Source organism: Bubalus kerabau, chromosome X (genome assembly GCF_029407905.1).
Source record: "Bubalus kerabau isolate K-KA32 ecotype Philippines breed swamp buffalo chromosome X, PCC_UOA_SB_1v2, whole genome shotgun sequence".
NCBI lineage: Eukaryota > Metazoa > Chordata > Mammalia > Artiodactyla > Bovidae > Bubalus > Bubalus kerabau.
In genome coordinates this window covers 17,460,420-17,485,690 of record NC_073647.1, presented here as the reverse complement: position 1 = coordinate 17,485,690, position 25,271 = coordinate 17,460,420, and the positions used below count along the sequence as shown (strand labels likewise).

Genomic DNA, 25,271 nt, shown 5'->3' with positions numbered 1-25,271 from the left:
CGCAGATTCCGCCCCCTGCGGCCAACCTGCGGAACTGCAGGCCAACTCGACGGACTGGGGGCGTGTCCCCCACGTCCAGCAAGGGATAAGCTTTCAAGGCTGTCTGTGACCCCAGACTTGTTTTGGGGATCTTGAAGGTTGCAATAGAAACAAAGTACAGTCATACCCATCAAATAACTCAAAGGTGTTGGGGCCACTAGGACCCATATCCTCTATTCAAAATATCCTTATTATGGTTAACAGAATGGACCGTGCTGGTTATCCTACCACTCATTTGTCCTCCTACCTCACTCCATCCTTCCACCCCCTAAATCGGAAAAATCCCCAGAGATCATACCTTTGCTTTCTCTGTCCCCCTTTAAGCTCACTTGTAAGCAGGCAAACACCAAATATATTATCCCTGGCCCACATCCCTTGCCTAATATAACTCATTGTTAGGAAAGCATTGGATAACAAAAACCCACGGTTATTTCACACCGCGATGCAGGTTTGACATTTCAAAGCCATGTGCTTGCTTGTGTCTCCTGCATTGCCAGGCGGCGCTAGTGGTAACGAACCCACCTGGGAAAGCAGAAGATGTAAGAGACGGGGATTTGATCCCTGGGTCGAGAAGATCCCCTGGAGAACAGCATGGCAACCCAATCCAGTATTCTTGCCTGGAGAATCCCAATGGACAGAGAAGCCTGGCAAGCTAGAGTCCATAGGGTTGCAGAGAGTCGGACGCTACTGAAGCGACTTAGCACGCATGCACTTGGGAAGCCCCATATGCTTGCTTACTCTCTCCTGATTGCTCCGTATCCAATCAGCCAACAAGTCTTATTAATATGTTCTTTGGAATTACTTTTAGATTCTTTGTTTTCTTGCCATTCACACTGCCATCACTGGAGTGTAAGCCCTTGTGATATCTCATTTGACCATTTTACTCTGTTGACAGTCATAAGAATATTCTTCCTAGAGTAATGTTTCAGTTGTGTTATTCTTTTGTTCAGTGGTCACGTATGGATGTGAGAGTTGGACTGTGAAGAAAGCTGAGTGCCGAAGAATTGAGGGTTTTGAACTGTGGTGTTGGAGAAGACTCTTGAGAGTCTCTTGGACTGCAAGGAGATCAAACCAACCCATTCTAAAGGAGATCAGTCCTGGGCGTTCATTGGAAGGACTGATGCTAAAGCTGAAACTCCAATACTTTGGCCACCTCTTGTGAAGTGTTGACTCATTGGAAAAGACCCTGATGCTGGGAGGGATTAGGGGCAGGAGGAGAAGGGGACGGCAGAGGATGAGATGGCTGGATGGCATCACTGACTCGATGGACATGAGTTTGAGTAAACTCCAGGAGTTGGTGATGGACAGGGAGGCCTGGCGTGCTGTGATTCATGGGGTTGCAAAGAGTCAGACACAACTGAGAGACTGAACTGAACTGAACTGATTCTTTTGTTCAAGACTCTATGCTGCTGCTGCTGCTGCTAAGTCGCTTCAGTTGTGTCTGACTCTGTGCGAGCCCATAGACGGAAGCCCACCAGGCTCCCCCGTCCCTGGGATTCTCCAGGCAAGAACACTGGAGTAGGTTGCCATTTCCTTCTCCAATGCATGAAAGTGAAAAGTGAAAGTGAAGTTGCTCAGTCATGTCCGACTCTCAGCGACCCCATGGACTGCAGCCTACCAGGCTCCTCCATCCATGGGATTTTCCAGGCAAGAGTACTGGAGTGGGGTGCCATTGCCTTCTCCACAAGACTCTATGATGAACTATATATCAAGACTGACTTTAAACCTGTATTAATTAACACGGTGTGGTATGGAGGTAGAAAGACCAATGGAATCAAATACTGAGCCCCAAAACAGGTCTACACATATATGGAAAGTTGATATGAGGCATATTTGACTTTTCAAATTAATGTGGGAAAAAATGGATTATCCACTAAATGTTGCAGGGAATATTGATAATCCACATGGAGAATTATAAAATTAGATCCCTGTCTCACACCATAGAGAGGAAAAGAGTCAATTCCCCGTGGGTTAAAGATCTAACTGTGAAAAGCAAATCTTTACAACTTTCAGAAGAAAATAGGAGAATATCATTATGACCTAGGGAATGAGAATGATTACTTATAACACTAAAAAGGAGGAAGTAGGGGAATTGATTGACACATTTAACTACATTAGATATCAAAATGTATGCACTTCAAGATAACATGAAAGTATGAAACGCAGCAATATCAGAATATAAAGGACACATATACTTAGTTACAAACAAATTGCACTGCTAGACATTCACTATATGGTTAACATGTAGCTGTTCCCAAAGAAGAATGTACAAGAATGTTCATCTGAGCATTTCTTTTTTAAGAATGTAAAGAAATACAAATGAACCTGTGGTCCATTCATACTGTGTGAAATACTATGCAGCTGCAAAAATTAAAGTGGTAGGTCTCTAAATATTAGCTGATTCAGAAGGCTGGCCAGTATATATTGTTGGGTGAATAGAATAAATCACAGAACAGGCAAAAAAAAAAAAAAAAGATAACATGAACAAGTTAAAAGACAAGCCACAGGCTGGCAAAACATATTTTCAATAACTATAACTGACAAAGGATAAGCTATGAGGTTCTACACTCTAGGTGTCACGACCTAACTCACTCTCCTACCACTCACTCCAACTCATTCTGCTTAATCACACTGTTCCATGTTATTCCTAGGATTGGCCAGGCACACTCTTGCCTCAGGGCCTTTGCACTGATGGTTCACTTTGCCTGCGCTCTTGGGCTCCTTGGTGTCTCAGATGGTAAAGCACTTGCCTGCAATGTAGGAGACCCAGGTTTGATCCCTGGGTCAGGAAGATCCCCTGGAGAAGGGAATGGCAACCCACTCTAGTATTTTTACCTGGGAAATCCCATGGACAGAGGAGCCTGGCGGGCACCAGTTAATGGCATGGAGTTGCAAAGAGTTGGACACGACTGAACGGCTAACACTTTCAGAGAGATTTGCCTGCACTCTTACCTTCTTCAGGTCTTTACTCAAAAGTCACTTTCTAAGAGAGGTCTTCCTAGACAACTTTACTTGAAACTGCAGTTCAGGGGCTTTCCTGGTGGCTCGATGATGAAGAGTCTGCCTGCCAATGCAGGAGACACGGGTTCGATCCCTGGTCTGGGAAGATTCCACATGCTGAGGAGCAACTAAGCTCATGTGCCACAACTTTCGAGCCTGTGTTCTAGAACCTGGAAGCTGCAACTACAGAGCCTTTGTACTACAACTACTGAAGCCTGCATGCCCTAGAGCCCACGCACTGCAACAGGAGAGTAGCCCCCACTCATCACAACTGGAGAAAAACCCATGCAGCAACGAAGGCCCAGCACAGCCAAAAATACATAAATAAATACATTTAAAAAAAAATAAAAATCATTGTGTGAAATTTTATAAAGGTTTTTTAAAAATTGCAGTTCAACAATTTCCTTTCCCATTTCCACACACACATACTCCCTATCTCTCTTCCCTGTTTATTTTTTCTCCTGAAGATTTTTCACTATTCATTAATTTATTTTACTTATCAATTTCATTTATTGTTTACCTTCCCCTATCAGAATGTGAGTTCTGGAAGGGCAGGAGTTCTTACATTTTTGCATTCCCAGCACCTAGAACCATTCCTAGAACAAAGTAGATGCTAGAAAAATATTGATTAAATGAATAAATGAATTTGTATCTTGAATGTATAAGAACCTCTACAAATCAGTGAGGAAAAAAGAAAGAAACCTTGTAGAAAAACTGACAGGGACTTCCCTGGAGAGCCAGTAGTTGAGACTCCATGCTTTCAGTGCAGGGGGCATGGGTTTGCTCCCTGGCTGGGGAACTAAGATCACAAATGCCTTGCATGGGGCATGCCCTCCCCCAGAAAAACAAGAAAAACTGACAAAATATATGAATAAAGGGGCTTCCCTGGTGGTTCAGTGGTAAAGAATCTACTTGCCAATGCCAGAGACTCAGGTTTGATCCTTGGTCAAAGAAGATTCCACATGCTGTGGAGCAACTAAGTCTGTGCCACACCTACTGAGCCTGTGATCTAGAGCCCAGGAGCTGCAACTACTGAAGCCCTTGCGCCCTAAAACCCATGCTCTGAGACAAGAGAAGCCACCTCAGTGAGAAGCCTGCACACTGCCGCTGGAGTGTAGCCCTAACTTGCCACAGCTAGAGAAAAGCTCATGCAGCAATGAAGACCCGACACAGCCCCAAATCAATAAATGAATAAATGACTAAGCAATTCATAGTCAAGGACATCCAAAGGACATGAAAGGACAAAAGGAAATGAAAGGATGATTCACCTCATTACTACTCAGGGAAATTAAAAATTCAAGCCATTACAGCAACATGGATGCACCTAGAGATTCTCATACCAAGTGAAGTGAGTCAGACAGAGAAAGGCAAATATCGTATGATATCGTTTATATGTGGAATCCAGAAGAAAGCTACAAATGAAGTTATCTGCAAAAATAGATAGAGTTACAGGTATATAAAATAGAGTTACAGATATAGAAAATAAACTTATTGTTACGGGGGGGCCAGTAAGGATAAATCGGAAGATTGGGATTGATACATACACACTACTATACATAACACAGCTAACTAATAAGGACCTACTCTATAGCACAGGGAACTCTACTCAATACTCTGTAATGGCCTATATTGGAAAAGAATCTAAAAAAGAGTGGATATATGTATTTGTATAACAGATTCACTTCATTGTACACCTGAAAGTAACACAATATTGTAAATCAATTATAACCCAATATTTTTTTTTATTTTAAGCTATGAGATACTATTACACAATCATTGGTTTGACAAAAATGTAAAAATTCAGACAACACCAAGTGTTGTTGAGAATGTAGAACAGATAGAACTCTGATCACTGCTATAAGGAGTGTAGGCTGATAGAACTGCTATGAAGAGCCATTTGACATTGTATAATACCCTTCAACCCAGAAATTCTATTTCTAGCTATAGACCTGGGCAAAATTCTAACCTTTGTGCATAAGGATACATGTAAAATAATGCTTATTGCAGCATGATTGGCCAATCTCAAAAAAAAAAAGGAAACAAATTAAATGTCCATCAGGAGTTGAATGAAAAAATGAACCCTGGTATTCATGAAACTGAATATTCTTTTGGAATTAAAATGAATAACTCAAGCAACATGTATAAACAGAGTTAAATCTCAAGAATATGATATTGAGCATAAAGAAAAAATTATAAAACATGTACAGTATACCATTTATATAAAGCTTGAAAAGATTATATATTGCTTATGGCTACATACGTGTAATAAGATATAAACATGAAAGAGCATGATCATTGTTAAATTCAAGAAAGGGAGAGGGTTGAAACTGGGGAAGGGCATAAAAGAAATATCAACTATAATCTGAAATACTTATTTTTTCAAACACAATCTGAAAGTTGATCTGGCCAGATTTGATAGAACTAAATGGAGGATACATATGTTGGTTATGTTATTCCATGTACTTTTCTACATTTGAAAATGTATGCAATCAATGAAGATGAAAAATAAAGAAATAATATGGAGTTTAGGGTTATCAGTGTCAAACACTGAAAACAGGACAAAGAAAATGAGAATTGAGAGAGTCTCTTTGGATATGTCAAGGAGTTCACTGGAAACCATGAAATAAGTAATTTCAATAAGTGGTCAATAAGAGGGTAGCAGGCTTCCCTGGTGGCTAAGTGATAAAGAATCTGCCTTCAATGCAGCAGTCACAGGACGCTTCCCTGGGTTGGGAAGATCCCCTGGAGAAGGAAATGGCAAACCACTCCAGTATTCTTGCCTGAAGAATCCCGTGGATCCAGGAGCCCGGCAGGCTACAGTCTATGGTGTTGCCAAGAGTCAAACATGACTAAAGCAACTGAGCATGCAGCACGCATGAGAGGGTAGCAACAAGTTTACAGGAAATTGAGGAGAGACTATATTCAGAGAAAATGGAGGCAAAAAACTATGTATTGAAGGAGTTTGGAAATAAAAAGGAACGAAATATAATTTTAATATAATTAGTTTGAAGGGTTGAACAAAAATTCTTGCCAAAATGTGAAGCCTCCTTAAAGCAAAGGAGGAGTCATCGAAGAGGGGGACACAAGTTCAATCACCGGTAGGGTAACTAGGATCCCAAAAGCCTAGAGGTGGCAAAAAAAAAAAACCACCAAGAAAAAGAGGTTGTGAAGAAATGGAAATATACTGAGGTGATGACACTAAAAACTGTGGTCTCTTACAAGGGAGATGATGATTTTTTTTTAAAAAAGTGGATGTTTTAATAGAAATAACAAAATAATAATCCTGGTGGCTTAACACTGAATTCCTATGACAGGCATTCTTTACATGGCTTCACATATATACTTTCATTTAATTCTCAGGAAATTCCTGTAAAGTAGTAACATTATGCTACTTTGCATAATATTATATTATATTATATATTATGCAATTTTGTATAGTATTTTATTATACTATAGTATAATATTATATTACTTTGTATAATATTTTATACTATAGTATAATATTACAGTATACTACTTTGGATAATACTAATACTAAATATTGTTTCCATCTTCAAGATGAGAAAACTGAGAGAGAGGTTTAGCAACTTGCTCATTAGCTAGTTGATGGCAGAATCAGGATTCAAACTTAGGTTTGTCTGACTCCAAAGTCTGAGCTTTTAATCCAACACATTACAGCATTCATTCGATGTTCACAGTCATAACAGTAAGTGTTTTATTTAGAAACTTCTATGTGCCAGGCTCTATGGTAACTGCTCTGCCTGAATGATCACATTTAATCTGAAGTAATTTCTGATGAAATTGAAGTTGAGAGTAGAGGGTTTAGGAACATGACCAAGGTAGAGGAGGGAACAGTTAGTGGTAGAGAGTGATAGTGAATCCAGAAAAGTTAATGAAGGTTTTAGAGGGACAGAGAGAGCCCAGTTGGAGGCAGATGGCATGGACTACCATAGTGGTCCAAAGCAGCATGAGTCTGTAACTGTCTCTTACAATGCTTGGCAGATGGAAAGCAGGAGTAGGGAAAATATCCCAAGATGGTGCATTAGGCTTGGGGATTAGTATAGTAGGCAGAGGTCATGGGGTGAGGGAGTCTGAAGTGGTGTTTAGGATGTATTCAAAGTTGGGTAAAAATTTTTATCTACTCAGCCTAGGGCCAGCAGAGGGGGATGAAGGCAAGCTGGACTCATGCCAAAGCCTTTGACTGTGTGGATCACAATCAACTGTGGAAAATTCTGAAAGAGATGGGAATACCAGACCACCTGACCTGCCTCTTGAGAAATCTGTATGCAGGTCAGGAAGCAACAGTTAGAACTGGACATGGAACAACAGACTGGTTCCAAATAGGCAAAGGAGTACGTCAAGGCTGTATATTGTCACCCTGCTTATTTAACTTATATGAAGAGTACATCATGAGAAACACTGGGCTGGAAGGAGCACAAGCTGGAATCAAGATTGCTGGAAGAAATACCAATAACCTCAGATATGCAGATGACACCACCCTTATGGCAGAAAGTGAAGAGGAACTCAAAAGCCTCTTGATGAAAGTGAAAGTGGAGAGTGAAAAAGTTGGCTTGAAGCTCAACATTCAGAAAACTAAGATCATGGCATCCGGTCCCATCACTTCATGGGAAATAGATGGGGCAACAGTGGAAACAGTGTCAGATTTTATTTTTCTGGGGTCCAAAATCACTACAGATGGTGACTGCAGCCATGAAATTAAAAGACGCTTACTCCTTGGAAGGAAAGTTATGACCAACCTAGATAGCATATTCAAAAGCAGAGACATTACTTTGCCAAAAAAGGTTCGTCTAGTCAAGGCTATGGTTTTTCCTGTGGTCATGTATGGATGTGAGAGTTGGACTGTGAAGAAGGCTGAGTGCCGAAGAATTGATGCTTTTGAAATGTGGTGTTGGAGAAGACTCTTGAGAGTCCCTTGGACTGCAAGGAGATCCAACCAGTCCATTCTGAAGGAGATCAGCCCTGAGATTTCTTTGGAAGGAATGATGCTAAAGCTGAAACTCCAGTACTTTGGCCACCTCATGCGAAGAGTTGACTCATTGGAAAAGATTCTGATGCTGGGAGGGATTGGGGGCAAGAGGAGAAGGGGACGACAGAGGATGAGATGGCTGGATGGCATCACTGACTCGATGGACGTGAGTCTCAGTGAACTCTGGGAGTTGGTGATGGACAGGGAGGCCTGGGGTGCTGCGATTCATGGGGTCGCAAAGAGTCGGACACGACTGAGCGCCTGATCTGATCTCTGATCTCTAGGCCTACTACTGTAGCAAAGTATTGTACATCTTTTTTTTAGGATCACTTCAAGTACCTGCTTAGTTATGGGCTTCTGTATATGTTAAGCATTTCTGTAAAATGGCTAAAATCATTATATTATCCATAACTGCCCTCTGACTTACTTATGGTTGTTAATGATACTACTATTTATCTAGTCACCAAGTTTGAAACCAGATTTATCCCTGAACTCTGTATCTCCTTCATCTCTGATAGCTAATAATTCAAATTTTGTCAATTCTGTAGTACATTCCTTAATATGTATAGCTCTGATCAGTCTCATCTATCACCAGATGGCATTTTGTCTAACTGAATAAAAGTCTTATGTCCTATACTTGTATTTACATACAAGAGGCATCCAATGCAAAGAATTAAATGGTCATTAAACAAAATTCAAAGAAATGAAACTCTGGCTTCAAGTCTCACATTCACCATCACCACAACCATCCCCTCAACACACATACACATGAATAAATGTGTGTTCAGTGCCTGCCTTTATCCATCAAACAACTATAACTAAGTGCTTAGGACTTCAGGGCTTTCTCAAAATAAAAAAGTGAGATCTTTAAATAGACTATAAAATACTTTAAAAAAACTCAAAAATAATTTCAATTAAAAGGACACAAAATATAACATTCTATCAAGTTCATTAATTATTTAATTTTACATTTATTAAAAAAGTTTATTGTCTTTGAAAGCAATTTTTAGGTTAGATCTTCTGACTTCCCAAGAATTTCCAAGTATGCACAATGATTATGGAGAAATCACAGCCATTATAAATTAAATTAGTTATGCACAGACACATAATTTCAAGAGCAAAATTACAAAAGCCCTTTCAAAAATTTATAGCAAAAATATAAATTTTTAATGCAGGATGGGGATGCATTTTAATATGTTTAATATGATGCTGGCTGAAGCCTTCACCAGAAAGAGTGTGTAGGCCCTGCAAAGGCAAAAACAAGCCTGCCTAACATAGATGAGGCTGGGGAAGAAGATTCTCGTAGGTGAGTCAGCAGCCAGAGGCTGGAAGACAGACTGAGCAGAGGCATAAATGATTCATTGATTTTTAAATCATCACTACTTGAAATGCCTCGATTTTCAAATACACAAATCCAACATAGATATTGTGCTCCATGCAGAGCAGCATAACAAAGAGCTCATTTTTATTTATGTATCTCCATTTATACTTTCCATTCCTTATAGAATTTGGGGTGAAAAAGACTCATGTGAAGGGAATAGGCACAGCTAGTCTCCTTTGACACACGAGGCCCTGAAAAGGCCTCCTCCTACTCTCTCTGTCTCACCTTCCCTTTGCTACTCTATTCCTTCCCTGTTTGGGCTTCCCTTGTGGCTCAGCTGGTAAAGAATACGCCTGCAATGTGGGAGACCTGGGTTCAATCCCTGGGTTGGGAAGATCCCCTGGAGAAGGGAAAGGCTCAGTTCAGTTCAGTCGCTCAGTCGTGTCTGAATCTTTGCGACCCCAAGGACTGCAGCACACCAGGCCTCCCTGTCCATCACCAACACCTGGAGTTTACCCAAACTCAGCTCCATTGAGTCAGTGATGCCATCCAACCATCTCATCCTTGGTCGTCCCCTTCTCCTCCCATCTTCAATCTTTCCCAGCGTCAGGGTCTTTTCCAATCAGTCAGTTCTTCGCAACACGTAGCCAAAGTATTGAAGTTTCAGCTTCAGCATCAGTCCCTCCAATGAACACTCAGGACTGATCTCCTTTAGGATGGTCTGGTTGAATCTTCTTGCAGTCCGAGGGACTCTCAAAAGTCTTCTCCAACAACACAGTTTAAAAGCATCAATTCTTCAGTGCTCAGCTTTCTTTAGAGTCCAACTCTCACATCCATACATGACCACTGGAAAAACCATAGCCTTGAATAGACGGCTTGGCAAAGTAATGTCTCTGCTTTTTAATATGCTGTCTAGGTTGGTCATAACTTTCCTTCCAAGGAGTAAGCATCTTTTAATTTCATGGCTGCAGTCACCATCTACAGTGATTTTGGAAAGGCTACCCACTCCAGTATTCTGGTCTGGAGAATTCCATGGACTATATAGTCCATGGGGTTGCAAAGAGTTGGACACGACTGAGTGACTTTCACTTCACTTCACTTCACTTCCTGCCCTGTTTAGTTTCTTCTTTCTTTCTTTCTTTTTTTTTTTTTTTTTATCGTGCATCTCAGTTCCTGGACCGTGCATGCAGTTCTCAGTGCATCGGATTTAACCCAGGCCATGGCAGTGAAAGCCTGGAATCCTAACCACTAGGCAACCAGGGATTTCCCATGCCTTAGTTAGCTTCCTAATTCCCTTCACCCTCCTCCCCTATTTCACTTTGCTTGAGTAGGATCTCCTTTCTGCTTCACAAATCCCATAGCCAGGTCTGACATTGCCCAGCCTCCCTTCTCTCAGAAATTGGAGTTAAAAATTATCAGAAAGGATTCTATCCTGAACACATCTTTCCAGAGTTACCTCCCAAATCCACTTTTCACAAATGTTGTGCTCTACCCAATATTTCCCTTAGGAACTGAACAAGTGCAGTGGTTAGTGGCAGTCAGATGGGTGTGTTCATGATTCAGGTGCTCCTTTGATCATCTAGCTGAATACTTCTAACTTGCCATCTTGGTCTTGACCTTTATTTTTTTTTTTACTGGCTATAAGCTGTTTAACACATATCTGCAAAAAATCAAAGGGATGCTGATGTCGAAATACGGACTGTAAAAATGATTAAAATTCTACAAATTCTCAAGATGATACTCATCAGACCCATAGGCTGCATTTATCTGATCAAAATTCTTTCATGGCACCTAAAGATTTCTCTAGTAATTTCAAAACCCTAAAAGAAAAAATAGAGTTATGGCTGAATTCAACTGAGTTTTTTGCTTATCAGAAATAAAAAAAAAATAATAAAATAAAAAAAAGAAATAAAAATATCTACATCTGCCAAGTAGAATCATCTTTCCAATGTCATCATTCAAAGATTAAACACAAAAATTACTAAAGCAATAAGCAAGCTGATATATTTTTTAAAGCACAAAATTCAAGGATTCCAATCAGGTTTTGAAAGTAGTTTTTTTCTATTTGCGGCATTTAATCTACACTTTGATGGATCCAATAGGATGATCTCTAAAGATTACCCAAGCTCTCTTCTAACCTCAACCCTGTGACCTTTTTTTTAAATTAAAAAACACTGTTTATGTATTAGGGTGCACTGGGTCTTAATTGCAGCACACAGGATCTTCAAACTTCATTGTGGCACATGAGATCTAGTTTCCTGATCAGGGATCGAACCTGGGCCTGCTGCATTGGGAGCATAGAGTCTTAGCTACTGGGCCACCAGGGAAGTCCCAACCCTGTGACCTTTTGAGGCAGGAGGTGACACATGAGGATGGTTTCCATTCCAAGGCAGATGTCACAAAAGAAGGGCAGAACATACTCTTGGTTTTTAGATTGTTTTATGTCTCAGTCCAGGATATAAGACATAAAGATTTGGAAAGAATCCTTGCTGGGAAAGACATGTTATGTTACTCATTCCATCCATCCTTCCATCCTAAGACGAGAGCCCCAGAACTGAGAAGAAGGTGAATTGGAAAAGAAAACAGAAGCTGGAGTCTTGTGGTTATGACCAGGGGAAGCAGTGTTGGGTGGTTGTAGGGATGGGGGTCATTAGAAGCCTGATGGGGAGCTGGCTACCTTCAGAGATGGCAGAAGGAATGGATGGCAGGGTGACTGTACATCTCAGGGAAGGCCAGTGCAGAATATGTCAAGAGCCCAAGAAGTGGATGCACCTCCTCACCACTGCTATTTTAGTCTTACATAAACTCTAGAGTCCAAAATCAACTTGAAGGTCCTGAAGGAGGGAGGGAGCTACACCTAAATCTGACTGAGTTTAAACATGAAGTGACACACACACACAGAGAAACACACACACACAACATTGAATTTACATGGATAAGTCTAGATCGTTTTCTGCTGTCTGGAAGAATAGTGCCTGTAGAAAGAAATTAAGTCCTGATATAGTCAGTGTAAACTCCATGACTGTGTCTATCTTGCTTTGGCTGTATATCTAGCACCTAGCACAGTAGTTATTCAATATAGGTATCTCTTGCAAAAAATAATGTGTGATTTAGAATTTTTTACATTTTGTAACATCTAAGAATATTAAACATCAAAACAAGTTGGGAAATGCTGCTCTCATCAGCCTGACTAATTTCTTAATCACATCTTCCATCTCATGAAAGCTGCCCTTCCCTCTAACCTCCCTTGCAGCTGTACCCGCTGGAATCCTCACTACTCTTCAATGCTCACCTCAAATAGTCCTTCTTTGAGGCTTTCTTCCTGTTATCTCTCAGCTGGAAAAGAATATTGTTTCTCTCTGTGTACCTCTTATAGACCATATTGGAATTTCTCAAGGTCTGCTTTGTATCATATTGTTACAGAACAAACAAGCACACAATGAAGTAACAAAGCATGAGCTCTCATCATCCTTTTTTTTTTTTTTTTCTTTTTAGGTCATCATTCTTATCTTAACTCTCCGCACCCTCTCTGCAGTGCTTTACAGGCGCTTTGTTGTATTTTTTATTAAAAAATTTGTTTAAATAATATTGTGTTGGTTTCTGCCCTACATCAATGCAAATCATCCATATTATACTTTTAAAAGTAAACGTTTATAAAGCATTCATACTTTCCTATAAAAGTATGTCTATTTTTTCCGCTTTTAATGTGTGTATACAATTTAATAAATTACTACCAAGTGAATGCCCATGTAAACCTCTAGCCAGATCAAGAAACCAAGCACTGCTAGCATTTTGGAAGGTACCTCCAAACCAAGTGCCTCTCTTTCTGACCACCCCTTCTTTCCCCACCTAGAATTAAACCAGTGTTAGTACTGAGCCAGCATACTCTCATGAGATATAAAAGCATCTATCCAATAGGATTTGAATCATAACAATCATTAAAAATTTTGAAGATCATTCCTGGATATATCTACTATCTTTATTTTCATGCTAACCATTTTATTTGCTTTTCTTTATAGTTGTCAATTATGAATGTAAACATAAATACTTTCACTTATTTTTGAACTTTATATGCATGGCATCATAGAGTATGCATGCTTTTATAACTTGCTTATTTCACTCAATATTGTGTCATGCATGTAGATGTATATAGCTGCCATTTTCATTAGTATAATATTCCATCAATGAATACATCACATCCATTCCCCTGTTGATGGGCATTTGCATGGTCTCCAATATTTGACTCTCATAAACAAAAGTTGCTATGAATATTCCTGTACACAGATTTTGATGATTACATAAGAATGATATTTTCTAAGATATATTATTGTAGTGGAATTTCTAGGTCCGAGGTGTCATAGGTTGGGCTATCCAGAAGCAAAAGCTGAGATGGAGTGTTGAATGCAAGATGTTTATTAGGACCAACACCTGTGAAAGGAAGGCAGAGGAAGGAGGATTGGGCTGATGGGGAAGGTGACCTGTGACACAAGTCTGACAAAGCTTGAGCCAACCTGGTGTGGAGCTTTGGAACAAGTAGTGCCCATTAGTGTGCTCTGCATCTGGCCTGGCTCATTGACACTCTGACCTTGTTCATTCATCTTAGGAAGAGCATGACCCTGGGGCAAAGCAACTCTTTGCAGCTAAAGTAGACCTTCAAGGAGTTGGCAGCTGGAGGCTATCTGTTGATGGCATTCCTAATATCTGCACAGAATGTCCTTCCTTGAAGGAGAATCTGGGTGGCACATCTCTTTCTCTATCATGCAAGGGTACATGTGCATTCAGGGCTGGTAAATAATGCCAAACTGGTTTCCAAAGTGGTTGCACAAAGTACACACTCAACCCATACTACATGAGGGTTCCCATTGCTTCTCATGCTCACCAACTCTTGGTTTTGTTAATCTTTAAAAATTTTTAGCCATTCTATTGGATGTATAGCAGTATCTCTTTGCTGTTTTAATCTGCATTTCCCTGGTTACTATCAAGGTTAAACACCTCCTTACATGTTTATTGCTTTGTTATGCCTCTTTTTCCCACTTGTCTGCTTGTGTTTGCTTTATCTTCCTTAGACAATGAGTCTTTTTCAGGTAGGGGTCAGCAAACACAGCCAGATGCCCATTTTTATATGACCCTCGACCTAAGGACTGGTAGCTCAGCTGGTAAAGAATCTGTTTGCAATGTAGGAGACCCCGGTTTGATTCCTGGGTTGGGAAGATCCTCTGGAGAAAAGATAGGCTATCCACTCCAGTATTCTTGGGCTTCCCTGGTGGCTCAGTTGGTAAAGAATCCACCTGCAATGTGGGAGACTTGGGTTCGATCCCTGGGTTGGAAAGATCCTCTGGAGAAGGGAAAGGCTACCCACTCCAGTATTCTGGCCTGGAGAATTCCATGGGCTGTATAGTCCATAGGGTCACAAATGAACGACTTTAATTTACTTGACCTAAGAATGGTTTTTATGTTTTTTAATTGTTGATAAAGTATAAAAAGGAATAATATGTCATCACATGAAATTCAAATTTCAGTGTCCACAAGTAAAGATTTTTTGGCCCCTCACCATTATCCTGTTGTCTATGTCGCTTTCATGCTATACCCCAGAGTTTAGTGCTTACAACAAAGACCTTTTGGCCCAGAAAGCCTGAAATATTCATAATCTGGTCCTTCACAGAAAGAGTTGGCTGAGCTCTGTTCTAGGTTGCTGGCTCTAAAGTGTGGTCCTTGGACCAGCAGTATCAGTATCACCTGGGAACCTGCTAGAAAGGCAAATTCCTAGCCACACCCCAAGCCTATCAATTCTGAAAGTCTGGGAGTGGGTCCAGCCATCTGTGTTCAACAAGCCCTCCAAGTAATGCTGGCGTGTTAAATTTTGAAACCACTGGTCTAGGCTCTGGGAAAGGACATAATCCATTTTCTATGCCAGTCATCATAATCCTTGGCATACTGTTCCACACAGAGTGGGTAAGCTGTAAAAAGAGCCTTGAAAAGCATTCTATAAATCCATTATTATGCATATAAAATCTATCCAAAATGGATATGAAAGACAAAATTAAAAGAAGAAAAGTGGGAGAAATCACAGAGGGCATCATAACACCTGAAGGGTATGTGTGGAGCGGGGAAACCACTGGGGAGCCATTCCCTGGGCCCCCTTCCCTCCACTTCATTTCAAGTAGACTTTTATTATATCCATTTTACAGCTGCAAATTGGAGGCTTAGAGAGGTTAAATTGTTTGGTAGAATTTGAACTACAAGTTTTTTCGACTATAGAGACCAAGCTGGTGATAACTGTGCTATTCTGCCTCTAATATTCACCATTTGTTTTTTAGCAAACCCAATTCAGATTACTTAGCCTGTGTTTCATGTTTTAGGGCATACATGGGTGTGTAGAATTTCAGGTTGGGAAGTATTTTAAAAATTTGGCTATATTTTTTCCTGAGCTAGGTTTTGCGTGATAACTTTTAGAAGTAAAAAAATTCTTTCACTATTTAAAAAATCTGGCTGTATTTTTTCCTGAGCTAGGTTTTGTGTGATAACTTTTAGAAGTAAAACTAATTCTTTTACATGCAACTTAAAATATTGTCAACAAAAACCAGTTCCTTAACCAGGTAGCATTACTGTAAACAGCATAGTAATTTATATTTCTTCTGTTATATTACACATGTAATAACTGCATTGTCTCTTCAGTGTGAAATTGTTCTGTTTTTTTTACTTACCTTGTCTACTATTTCCTACTCCTTCTATTAGGGATGATTTCAACCTGCCCAGGTTTCAGCAATATTTTTTGATTCACCTGAGAAAAATGTTTTTTTTTATTTTCAGTATTTTTTTTTCTGAAGTATAGTTGATTTACAATATTGTGTTAGTTTCAGGTGTACAGTAGAGCGATTTATTCATATGATGTTATTTATTATATAAGTATGAATACATTCATGGAGGAAAGTTAGATTAGAAAAGCAAAAATAAGAAAAAGTCACACTTAATCCCACCATCTTGCTGTAACTACTATTAACATTTAGCGTGGTACCTTTCAGACCTTTCTTTTGTGCAAATCTATTTATGTAAAAATTTCTTTCTCTCTTTTTGAAAAAATGGGTCACTCTGTTTTCTTGCTTGCCTTTTTTCACTCAGCAATACATTAGAAGCACATTCCCACATCATCAGATATATATTTACATAATCATTCAAGATAACCATTTAGTATTCCATTTATGAATATACTATATAATATTTTTCCAAACGCTTCTTCTCAGACATCTAAGTTGTTAGATTTACCCCTGTCCCTGAATTCCAACTGTCCTGAGTCCATTACTGTTCCAAGAATTTAATTTGGATACAAGAAGAATCTGAAATTATTCTTTAACTTCCACCTTACAACAACTTCTATGTGTAGCTAAAGAAATTATCTGGGTTGATATAATACCAAAGCCTTAAAAGTGACAGTTTCTCCTAATAAACAGAGAGTGAATACCATGGAGACAATTGGCAGAAATATTTTTCAGTTATTTTCTCAACATAATATCTACTGTCAGCAAGGAAGCCTTGTAAAAAAAACAGAGAACTTAGTAAAGGTGAAGTGGAAAGATGAGGTTTGGAGCCAGACAGTCTGGCTTTGAATCTGGTTTCTGTCACTCCCTATCTGGGGGAACTCAGAGAAGTTGTTTAGCCTAAGTCTTTGTTTTCTGATATGTAAAATAGGGATAAAATATTTATTTCATAAATTACCAGGAGGATTAGCAGTATCATACGTAAAGAGCCTAACACAGTGCCTGATACAAGAGTATAACATAGACATACTAGCTATTTTACTATTTTACCTTTTCCTTAACGTACCAAGGAAACTGCATATTTTCAAAAATGTCACTAGCTTAAATGTCTTTGATAAGAATCGTGAAGTAGCTTGCTGATAAGAACAGAATGATCACTAGAGTGGTAAGCAAGATACTGTTACCAGAAGTGTTTGTTCCAGCTTCTGAAGAACACTGAGCAATGGGATCATAATGTGGTTCTTGGCATACTGTGGTTTCAGTGATGAATTTCAGATATAGGATAGAGAAGGAACACCAAGCCCTTGACCTTGCCTTTATGAACTTTATGAAAGTATTTAAAAGCACCACTGGACACGCATTCTGATAGCTAGTAAACAAGCTTTGGCTATGTGAAAATGACTATTGGATAACTTCTACAATGTTCACACTTGCCCAAAATGGACATATTGTCCTGTCCTATGGACTAGGATTCTTTTTGAGGTTCTCAAAGATGACTCCATGGTTCTCTATAAAATCTTTCCTTGCTCTACAGCCTCAACAGAGAAGAACAATTCAAGACCATTTCAAATGAAAAGACATAATAGGGGAAAGTAGAAACAGACAGGGCAAGGTGCTGAGTAGGATCAGAAACAAGGTGACTCGAGAACAAAGTCTACAGATAATGAATTTTAGGCAGATTTGCAAATAAGGATAGTACATGCTCTGTAAATAGCAGTTGTTGCCACAAGCCAAAGGGCAATATTTACATGAATCCGGTGGCAAGGTCTGTGGACCAAGCCTTGACCTTTCCAGCCAAACTTATACTTGGTAGCACTTTCAGCCACGTCATCTTGCAAAGGAAGGATCACATAATACATACATGGAAAATTGCCAAATACAAATATGCTTTGTTCCCCCAAATTAATTTCTAAATTCTTTTTTCTTGGAACTGGGAACACATGTTCCCACAGAAAAGGTGTTATGAAAGTATGTGAGTTTCCTACATCTCCTCACAAAAGTACATTTAGACCACTACTTTAACTGAAATACCATACACTGGAAATGAGAAAATCAATCGAATAAAGTACCCTTGCAAGCAGGAATACATCAATACACAAGGAATATTTCTTGAGACTTTCTTTGTGGATGCCCCAGGCAATGAGAAGGGGCATTCTATACTCCCATAGCTGCAATTTGGTGATAAAGAACTCTTCCATTGCCCTTTTCTGGAAGGGTCTTTTTCAAGTCAGGTGGATGCATGTACTATAGCATCCTTCTCTTTCAGTGCTTCTTGAACTTTCCCACCAGACAACTCTTAGTGACTAAGGAGACTGAACAGCTAGTGGGGAAGGGGTAGGATATTTAATTAGAAGTTTCAAGCTATCATTTGGAGACACTTCAAACTCTGCAGTTCATTCTTTAATACATTTGCACATTTTAATTTTAAAAAGTCATGTTTAGAATGACCTGTCAAGTAAATTAATTCCATCCCACTTTTGGATTGCAGTTGATGCTTCAGAAATAGGAATGATTTTTAATATTGAGACTCCATATACCTGTTGGATAGTACACATGTGTACTTCAGGGTGAGAAATGTAGGCACTGAGGGCAAAATCTAAAGTAAATGAGAAGAACATAATGAAAGTAAAATCAGAGAAAAGCTAGCACCACCAGCCTCTCCTTTCTTCTCAGTGGCACACTCCTTCCATCTTCTGTGTTTTGCTCTTTCCTTTTCTCTGTTCAAAACCAGTCCCAGGACAGGATCTCACACTCATTCACACTAAGGTGTAAATGATCAATAATAGCCGAAATGTCACATGGTCTTTGGACATTAACGAGTCACAGCTTTAAAACAAAAAATGAATTTAGGGTACTATCCCAAGGAAAAAGGGATGTATTCAGGGGGCAATTGTGTGCTTTCCCTCTTTTTGCGGAAATCACACTTGACTTCAGGTTCATAATTTAGAAAGGTGTGTTGAGGGAAATTAATTGTGACTTCTTTCCACTTTGGAAAACACTTGCTTCTTTTTGGAAATTTTAGGTTTGTGATTGTTGCTTGGTATACTGTGTTCTATATGTTTTGCTATCTTTTTTTCCCCTAATGACTGAATTTTAAGACTAAGATGTAAATCTTCCCGTTATTGATCAAAATAAATGCGTGGGGAGAAACAGAAACAATAATATTTAATAACAATATTTGCATACCCTTTACAAAATTCCTTTGTATCCACAATCATGCATGATTGGTGTTGACTTACTACTAAATAACAACAGGGATATGAATAAAACAAAAAACCCCACAATAACTCAATCTAATTATTAATATTAGGCACCTAACATGAATTGCCCCAGGTTCTGTGTGGACCTTGACTTTGCCCCCCAGGACTTTTAAAATTCAGGGGTGAATGCAAAAGAAAGGCTTCTGTACACTGGCCATCTGAGAGATAGCTGAGTTGAAAACAGATCGAGTCGCGCTTTGCCTTGAAAGTGAACGTCTGCAGCTGCAATCAAGAGATTCAAGGAATGCTTCTTTTGCAGAATTTACGAAGGTGGGAAAGGCACCACCAGTCCCTCTTTGGGGACCTCGGAAGGGCAGTCCCCTGAGGGGTTCTGGGCTTGCAAATGGTGAGACAGACCTTCTACAGTACAGTTATGGGCAGAGGAAAAGTTCTTTGTGCAAGAAGAGGAGAGCGCCCCGAGGTACAAAGAGCAGATTTAAGGGGAAGAGGATTCCTTCTGCACACATCTGCGAGGGGAGCTCGGGCTGACTGTTGGGGGCGTGTGGGGAGCGAGATTTTCAGGGGGCCGCGGGCTGTGGGTTCCCGCCTCCACCCCTGTCCGCGCCCCACGCTCAGGCAACAGTTGGTCGTGCGGGGCCGCCCGGGCTCCGAGTGGGGAGGGGGAGTCTCGCGATCGTTGGGGGGGGGGTGGAGGAAGGGGGGAGGGTGACGGGGGGGAGGCCATGACGTAGGGTGGGTGGACGGAAGTGGGGCAGGGTTGAGGGTTATTTAAAGAAGGGGGGCCCGAGCGAAGGGGTTGGAAGCGAGTGATTCCCCACCCCTGCTCCATCCAGCTCGTTCCAGTGCAGACACTGCCGCCGCCCCGGAGCCCTCGTCCCCTTGCTCGTCCCCCTCCTCGTTCCCGCTCCAACGCCATGGAGCCGGACACCGCCGCAGTGGCAGGCACCGTGGCAGCCTCTGATGCTACCGCCGCGATCGTGCTCATAGAGGACGATCAGCCGGGGCCGTCCACCTCTAAGGAGGAGGGAGCGGCCGCCGCGGCCACCGAAGCCACCGTGGCCACGGAGAAGGGCGAGAAGAAGAAGGAGGTAAATAGGAAGGGGGTGTGTATGTGGTGGACAAATCCTGCGCCGGGCCCCTCCGAGGGGCCCAAACCTTGACCTTTGGGCGCCGACAGGTACCCGCAGAGCTCGGCGGGGCTGGGGGCGGCGGGCGTGCGGGGTGGGGGCGGCGGAACAGTCTCGGCTTCGCTCCCCTCCCCCTTCCCTTCTCGCCGCCGGGAGGGCGGGGGCGGGGCGCGGGTGCGGCGCGGGGTGACTGGTTCCCGTTATCCCGGGGCTGGGGGGCTAGGGAGCCCCCCGACAGCCCCCGACCCCCTTCGCGTTCCCGGAACTGGGGTAACGGGGTGGGGGATGGGGCCGTGCAGGAAAAAGCCTCCGCCTCTCCCTCTCCTCTCGCTCTCTCTCCCCCCCTTCCCGTCGGCCTCTGCCTGGGAAATCTGGGCCCTTCAATCCCACACTCGCGCAAAAGGGGGTTTGCTGGAGGCTTATTTTTTTAAAATTTGAATTTCCAGGTGCCGGTGGTGGGGAGGCGGAGGACGAGAGGAGAGACTTTTACATCTTTGATTGGCAGTGTCGGCCCCTTGGGTGGCAGGGGAAAAAGAGAAAAAAAATCATCTCTTGTTCGTTTGGTCCCTGCCTGCTGAGTGAGGCGGGGGTGTCACCCCGAGAAAATGAGCTCTCGGTGTTGTACCCCCGCCCCCTTCCAATCCAAACCCCAAACTGAGGCACCGTGGACGCTGACTTAGGAAAATTTCCAACGTGTGCACCCTCACCCTCTCCTGCCCCGCCCCCGACGGTATAGTGTTTCACTCCAGGGCCACCCAAATGGTCCCCCAATCCGGCCCCAAGCCTTCCAGGCTTCCGCCTCTCTTTCCTAGTGGGCGCTGCTGGCTCCTGGACACACGCAGGTTTTTTTTTTTTTTTAATTTTTTTTTAAACCCAGCGTCGCCAGGATGAACTGCTGCTACTGTACATAAGGGGATCGCGCTGACACCTAATAAAGCCAGATCTAGAAAAATATGTATTATCTCCGTAAGGCATATGTCGTATGGATCGAGATGTGCAAATGAAAACTAGGAAACTCACTGAAAAAATTAAGATAAAGAATAGGATGGGGCATAAGGATTTTTCATGTATAATAAAATTGCTTATGGTTGAATTTTTTTCCATTTACGAGTAGACATATCGCAATTTTAAAAAAAGGTAGGTAATTAGAATTATGCTTTAGCGATCTCCAGTGGCTTTGTCTGAATCATTATATGATACTATACGACCAAATGAAAAGCTTTTGAGGGAAATTGACACCTTTCACCCTGAATTAGAGTAATTTTAAATTCAGCAGTTGCTTAAGTGACATATTTTACTATTACAAGGTTGACTAAACAGAAAGACAGTTGTAGTGCTAAGTGAAAACCATAGAAAACACACGCATTTTAAGATCTGTGTGGTACTTGGATCGGTAAGACAATATCAGTGATTAAAGCTGGGCCAAATACCAAGCATCAATATAAATCAATGTTGGGAAATTCAGCAGTGTGTCTAGGTGCCTTTTATTCCCTAGACTGGACGAATGTAAATGCTCACCCGTCTTTTGTACGGCAATCAAGGTTGTCGAATGTCCAGGGTGTATTAAATTTTTTGGATTGTGAAGAGATTGGGAATCAATAGAAAAGCTGTATAATCTCTGAATTGAGGCATAGATATTGCTATAACTCGGTGGCCTCATCAGAAATTGCCCGAATAGTACCTCATCTGTCCGTTCAGCACAGGGAAATGAGATGCTGCCTGAAACTTACTTCCTGGATATCTGAAGTTTACTACTTTAGTCACTGCTTCTTTTTTATTTTTAATTTTTCCTTGAAAATCTGAATAGCCAAAACATCTGCTTAAGTGCTTTCATTTGTACCATTCCTTCAAATAAAGTAATCTGGTACCTCCCCCCATTCTAAATATTTACATGCTGCCTTGACGCCTTAACTGGTGTCCTGAAAGTGCAGAGTAAATGCCTTTTTCTTATGTGTGTCAGTTGTATTCTGACAGTGATACAAAGGCATTTAAGACCTAGGAGGTTGTTTCCCCTCAATTAAATAACCATCTCCCAGACACTTCAATATTGTGTTGATTTTTTTCGTAATTTTTCAGTCTGTTGTTGTTCAGTCGCTCAGTGGTGTCCAACTCTTTGTGACCCCATGGACTGCAGCATGCCAGACTTCCCTGTCTTTCACCATCTCCCCGAGTTTGCTCAAACTCATGTCCATTGAGTTGGTGATGCCGTCCAACCATCTAATCCTCTGTTATGATAAAGGGCACAGATATAACAAAACATTTCAAATAAAACAAATGTAACATACAAAATTAAAAGTGATCCAAAAGGGAGAGGGAAATCACCTGAACACCCAGCAGAAGGGCTATTCCTGCAGTGGAACTGAAGTTTCAGTCCTGGGCTTCCGCCATTCCTCTTGCTGTTGCCAGGGTGTCTTCTTCAAATGGTGGTTCCCAAGTCGTTTGCTGCTGCTTTTACTCTCTGTAGAATAGGAAGCCAGATTATCAATCACGCTGGAATTGTGTATATATTAAATAAAAGAAAATAGGCTCTGAATGAGAGCATTTTCATGATGCATGAAGTAGATGAGAGTGGATTGTCTTCTGACATTTAGCTAAGAAGGGTATTTTTGCTTACCTTCTGGTTCTTTTTTTTTTTTTTTACCTTCTGGTTCTTGAACTTCTTTTTTCTAAGTAGCAGTTGGATAACCCAATGCCATGACAATTGGAGTTGGTATTTTTGGTAATGAAAATGTCAAAAAAAAGGTCATGGTCTTTAAACAGGACATCTTGGTGACCTTGTGCTGCATTCTTATAGCATCTAGACTACCAGATGAGAAAACCCATAAGGAATTCATTAGAATATCTTAGTCACCTTTTATATTTCCTAGGATGAGAGGTATATTTGCAAAAACATACACATACAAAAATGGGAAGGTTTTGAAGGTAGGTATTTTAAAATTTGTTGTGAAAGATAGTGCCAATTAAGTAATTGCCTACTGCTTTAAATGGCAGTGCTCACAATTAGGAATTTTAATTATCATATAATTAAAATTTTATGATATTCTACTACAAGGTAAGGAGAAAAGTAACAAGTGTTTTTCTAATATTAAAGTCTTAGTTTTCTGTAAGTGAAATTTGCATTCCACATTATTAGATATATACTTGTGTATTTGAGAGGTAATTTTTGAAACTTGTAGATTTCATTTAGCTTTTCAAGGAATGATAAAGAATTTTCTTATCCAATTTTTTTTACTTTTTGCTTAGAAAATAAAAGAGAGTTTCTAGCATATGTGACAGTTTGAAAGTGTGTTATTAAGGGCATTTTAGTAGTTTCTATTCTCATCCATCCAGAATTACATTCAAAACATCCCACATATATACATATGAGATGCTGTAAATCAAGACGGCTGTTATTTGGGCTAAGAATAACTGGACAGTATCTAATCAGTGCTCCAAAGGAGAACCCTGATCAGGGTCAAATTCCATAATCTTAGTTTGGATTTCCTCAAAATAGAAATTTTAATAAATGTTGGAAAACATTTATTAACTACCCGAGCCAGATTTTTCTTGTTTAAGATCACATTCTTCTATTGATTTATGACCCAAGCTTTCAGGAACATAGTGTTCCTGAAAAAAAAAAAAAAAGTAATGCTCAAATGGACATAATTTCTTTAGTTTTCACAGATTTGTATTTTGAATTTGCAGTCTGTGTTAAAACTCGAATGCCCTCCACTTTGGTACTAATGGGTAGATTTATATTTGTATTATTTTATTTCTTGATTTCTTACAGGGATGGAGGTGTATTCTACATATCTGTTTATAAGTACAAGCTTGTCTTTAAAAAGGATAGGGTACATGACATAACCCCCTAGATAATTTCAGTATTCTAAAGTAGCTGATTTATGTTACTATTCACTAAATTATAGTGTTTTAAATATCAAAGGTTAATAATTAATAGCCCCGAGAAACTGCTTCTACAAGATATTCATGTATATACTTTTAAAAGGTTTTCTGTCCAGTTGGAGAAAATTAACATAAACCAGAAGTTTGAAACTACTGTTTCATTGTTTCAAATATAAATGATCACACTGCAGTACATAAAAGTTTTAATGTTCTAATTAAAATATAAGAACAATATTAAAAAATTACATCTTTTCAGGAGCAGAAACCACAGTCTTTTCTCATGAAAGTTTGGCTTCTTTCCATTACATAAAGAAGTACCTCTGAGAATTAATACTTACTTTCTTTGAATTCTTTGGTTTGTGGTTGAAAATATCCTAGGTTTTGAATCTCCTCTTGAGTGGTTATGCACTTCTTTCGCTTTACACAATAGGTGAAAAGGCTCATTTTCCCACCTTTTGGTTTTTAATTAGTATTATTTCTCTGGCTTTACAATTCTTTGGATTTTTTTTTAATTGGACTCAGGTGCACAGAACTGGATTAATCATAAGCCCTGTTCATGACATGCTCTCATCATTGGTCCATGCATGGCCCATGTGGATTTATTTATTTAGTATTTAATTACTTTTTATTTTCTTCAAATGAGAATGCTGACCTTGCTTTGCAATTTGATGATTTATTTTCTTTGAAATTCTAGAAAAACGTTTCTCCATTTCAACTCAAACTTGCTGTTAAAGCTTCTAAATCTGAAAAGGAAATGGATCCAGAATATGAAGAGAAAATGGTAAATATGTTCTTGGGTAGAAGAGTGAATACAGTAGTTGATTTTTATAGAGGAGATGTGAAAGATTAAAAAATACATGTGTGTATATGATGAATACAGAATCATAGGCCTTAGAATTGAAAAGTAATTTAATATATAATCCATCATAATAGATTTTT

General features: G+C 40.2%; 1 protein-coding gene across 7 annotated transcripts in view; it reads left to right on the top strand.

Moving 5' to 3' along the window:
* The first annotated feature begins 20,071 nt into the window (after window positions 1-20,071).
* The window catches only part of SMARCA1 (SWI/SNF related, matrix associated, actin dependent regulator of chromatin, subfamily a, member 1), a 155,537-nt gene continuing 150,337 nt past the window's right edge, over window positions 20,072-25,271 (top strand). For all 7 annotated transcript variants that reach the window (XM_055564582.1, XM_055564581.1, XM_055564584.1 and 4 more), the window contains exons 1-2: window positions 20,072-20,411; window positions 25,027-25,113. In XM_055564582.1, coding sequence (XP_055420557.1) covers window positions 20,238-20,411; window positions 25,027-25,113 — 261 coding nt within the window. In that variant the 5' untranslated portion in view covers window positions 20,072-20,237. The remainder of the gene's footprint in view (window positions 20,412-25,026; window positions 25,114-25,271) is intronic.